At 35.9% G+C, this 2,739-nt stretch overlaps 1 protein-coding gene across 1 annotated transcript in view; it reads right to left on the bottom strand.

The window, feature by feature from the left end:
• SMC4 (structural maintenance of chromosomes 4) overlaps positions 1–2,187 on the bottom strand; it is a 459,275-nt gene extending 457,088 nt beyond the window's left edge. Inside the window, exons 1-2 of the mRNA XM_053711800.1 lie at positions 1,850–2,187; positions 694–841 (exon numbers count right to left, since the gene is read on the bottom strand). Of these exons, the coding sequence (XP_053567775.1) occupies positions 694–835 (142 nt within the window). The 5' untranslated portion in view covers positions 836–841; positions 1,850–2,187. The remainder of the gene's footprint in view (positions 1–693; positions 842–1,849) is intronic.
• Between the last annotated feature and the right edge of the window lie 552 nt (positions 2,188–2,739).

The raw sequence follows: 2,739 nt of genomic DNA, 5'->3' as shown, positions 1-2,739 counted from the left end.
CACAGCTTACATCCCAAAAAAAAACAGTAAGATGTTCATCAAACAAACCGATTTCCCATGATCAGTCTGCAAATTCATAACACAGAAAGCATGCATACAATTAGACAAAACAACCAAATAACCATAAGCTTAGAGTGAATTTGCTTCACCTAGATCTACTAACTAGTCTTATCACCAGGTTATATTATATTATGACAAAGAAACATTAAATTTGCAGAGTATGTTAAAAACAAAAGCAGTGACGCATTATCCACTTCATTGCATCTTCCAAAATCAAAGACCAAACATACACCAGAGACTTTCAAAATACTGTGAATGATTCAATTTCAGGCCAACTCAAAAAGGATCACATCACAACCAACTGTCAAAACAATAGAATCAGAGGGCCACTCTCCCACCCTGATCAGCAAGTAATGTCTACAAAACTATCTCCGGTAATTTTTTTATTTTTTTCCCCCTAAAAGGATTTCGACTTTCTTTTAAAATACAAAACACCACACAAAAAAATAATGAAACATACAAGCATGCTCTTTATAACCGACAACCCCCAAGCAAGTGGTTAATAAAGGGTTAATGTGACCCCCTAAACAACTGCCTCTGGAAGGCTTTCCTTTACACATTCATCTGTCAGTCTACAAATGCACTGTGTCTCTGGGATGAACAAAGTCAAGAGGTACATTCAGCAGCGCCCACCTTGTGAAGGGGCTTCTCCCTCTGCAGGAGCTTCTGTTGCAGCTTTCTCTGGGACAGGCATGGCAGCATCCCTTTCATCTAATGACTTCTCGGCTGCATCCCTTGCCACTGCTGTAGACGTTTTAGTCTTCTTGACTGGCATGATAAGCTGGGCACCAAAAAGAGATAAATTAAACACCTCACACCACAAATGTTTCAAAAAGGCTTTACAGATGTAATCATTGCATTTTATTTTGGACAATTTTGGCCCCTTAAGACAATTAGACATTCAGAGTGGAAACCAAAAAAAAAAATAAAAAAAAAAATAAGAGGAATATATGTCACCACAAGACTGCAACAGATAAAAATTACGTGTTACTTTCTCTTCTCTGGCATTCAAGAGGTTAAACGATGATGGAAACAATACAGGGGGGGGGGGGCTCACTCAAAATCAAATATTTCAACCGTCTGAACAGGAAAAATGTTATGTCATATTATAAAGCTAAATGTTGATACGAAGGAAGTGTAAAAATTATGTTTAACAAAATAACCAATTACGTTATATTAAATTAAAAACGACTACCCATGTTAAAAAAAAAGCTTAAAAGATGTTTAAATTGATCGGAAATATTTATGAAAGAATTAAAATATATATATATATTAAAGAGAACGTTTATATTTTTACAAGAATAAAAAGTCACTACAAAAAAATAAAAATACATATGATTAATATAAAATAACTTCGAAAGATAGAAAACATGTTTTGATATTACGATATAAATTCTACAAATATTCTAAACCCAACGTTAAAGTGAGAAATATATTAGAGAGAGAAGCGTAAAACAAAGTCGATTGTTGTAAAAAAACGTTACCGATTGAATAAAAAAAGCAGTAGGTAGATCTAAAACAAATAAGGTTAGAACGTCTTAACAAACACGAACTTTTTAAAGTAAAATACAAAAGTTGCAAAAAAGTTAAATAAGTAATCGTAATAATAAATACGATTAACACAGCAGAAGTTTTTCTTTTACTATGTTGACAGCTTCTAAGACTTTGGTGGCTGAGACACTTCACTCAGAGCCCCTGTTTACAATTCCCATCCGTAGCCTGTCATACAGAGTCCTCAGATCCATCCCGCTAAAATTTTAAAAAATGACAATTTCGGCTGAAAGATCACCTGGAAATGTCTTGGTCGGTTCCTACTTGTGAGAGGATGGTCCTTGATTTTTTTGCTGATTTTTAGAGATTTTTCAGATGAGATACAATAGATTTTTCCCGAATTAATAACAATTTTCACAAGGGGCCATATAGATCCCTTGCTTACAACTCGACTGCTCCACTCGAAAATGGCGCCCAAAATCCAAACTCGAACCGAAATTCGTTACAAATGCGCGAAGGATTCTGGGAGCTGACTGTCAGATTTGAAAAAAAATTGGGCTGGCTGCCATTTTCTAGCAATGACGCGGGTGGAGTATCTTTTTACTGAGACATCAACATTTGTATAGTGTGTGTTGGGTTCATTAACATGATGCAAAGTTAGAATAAAATCAAGAAACGACTGTTACTTTTACAATTGGACTTAGAGGCGGTTTAAAAGGGCGGCGCTATGTTCCTTGGTTACACAGCTGGGCGGGTTGCGGGTGTGTACAAACTTTAGTTGTCAAAGTAGGTGGACACTGACAGCCCACCCCCAACATCGCCCCGCCTCTACCTATGTGTAGCTCGCTATTGGTTTCACCAATGTCACGTTATCTTAGGAATAGGAACTACAAACAATGTTACCATTTTTTAAATTGGCAGATTCCCTGAAAATTAATAATTACTGTGTCTGTATTATGTATAGTTTGTAACAAGAGCAGCCTTAGCGAGTGCTTAGAAACACTACAGCAAATTGCGTAGTGTTATGTATTTTCTCATACAAACGTTTTAAGAAGTCTTGAAGTTGTATTTTACCAGAAACAAGCTAACGCGTCTTCTTAAACAGTAAGGGACACAACTGTCTAATTGAGTTTAATTATCCAAGATGGAAATTTAAGTGCTGATATTGTTTGCGAGCTTACAGTTGTA

The sequence above is a fragment of the Bombina bombina genome, chromosome 4 (genome assembly GCF_027579735.1).
Source record: "Bombina bombina isolate aBomBom1 chromosome 4, aBomBom1.pri, whole genome shotgun sequence".
Lineage (NCBI taxonomy): Eukaryota > Metazoa > Chordata > Amphibia > Anura > Bombinatoridae > Bombina > Bombina bombina.
This window is presented reverse-complemented; position numbering and strand designations above follow the sequence as displayed.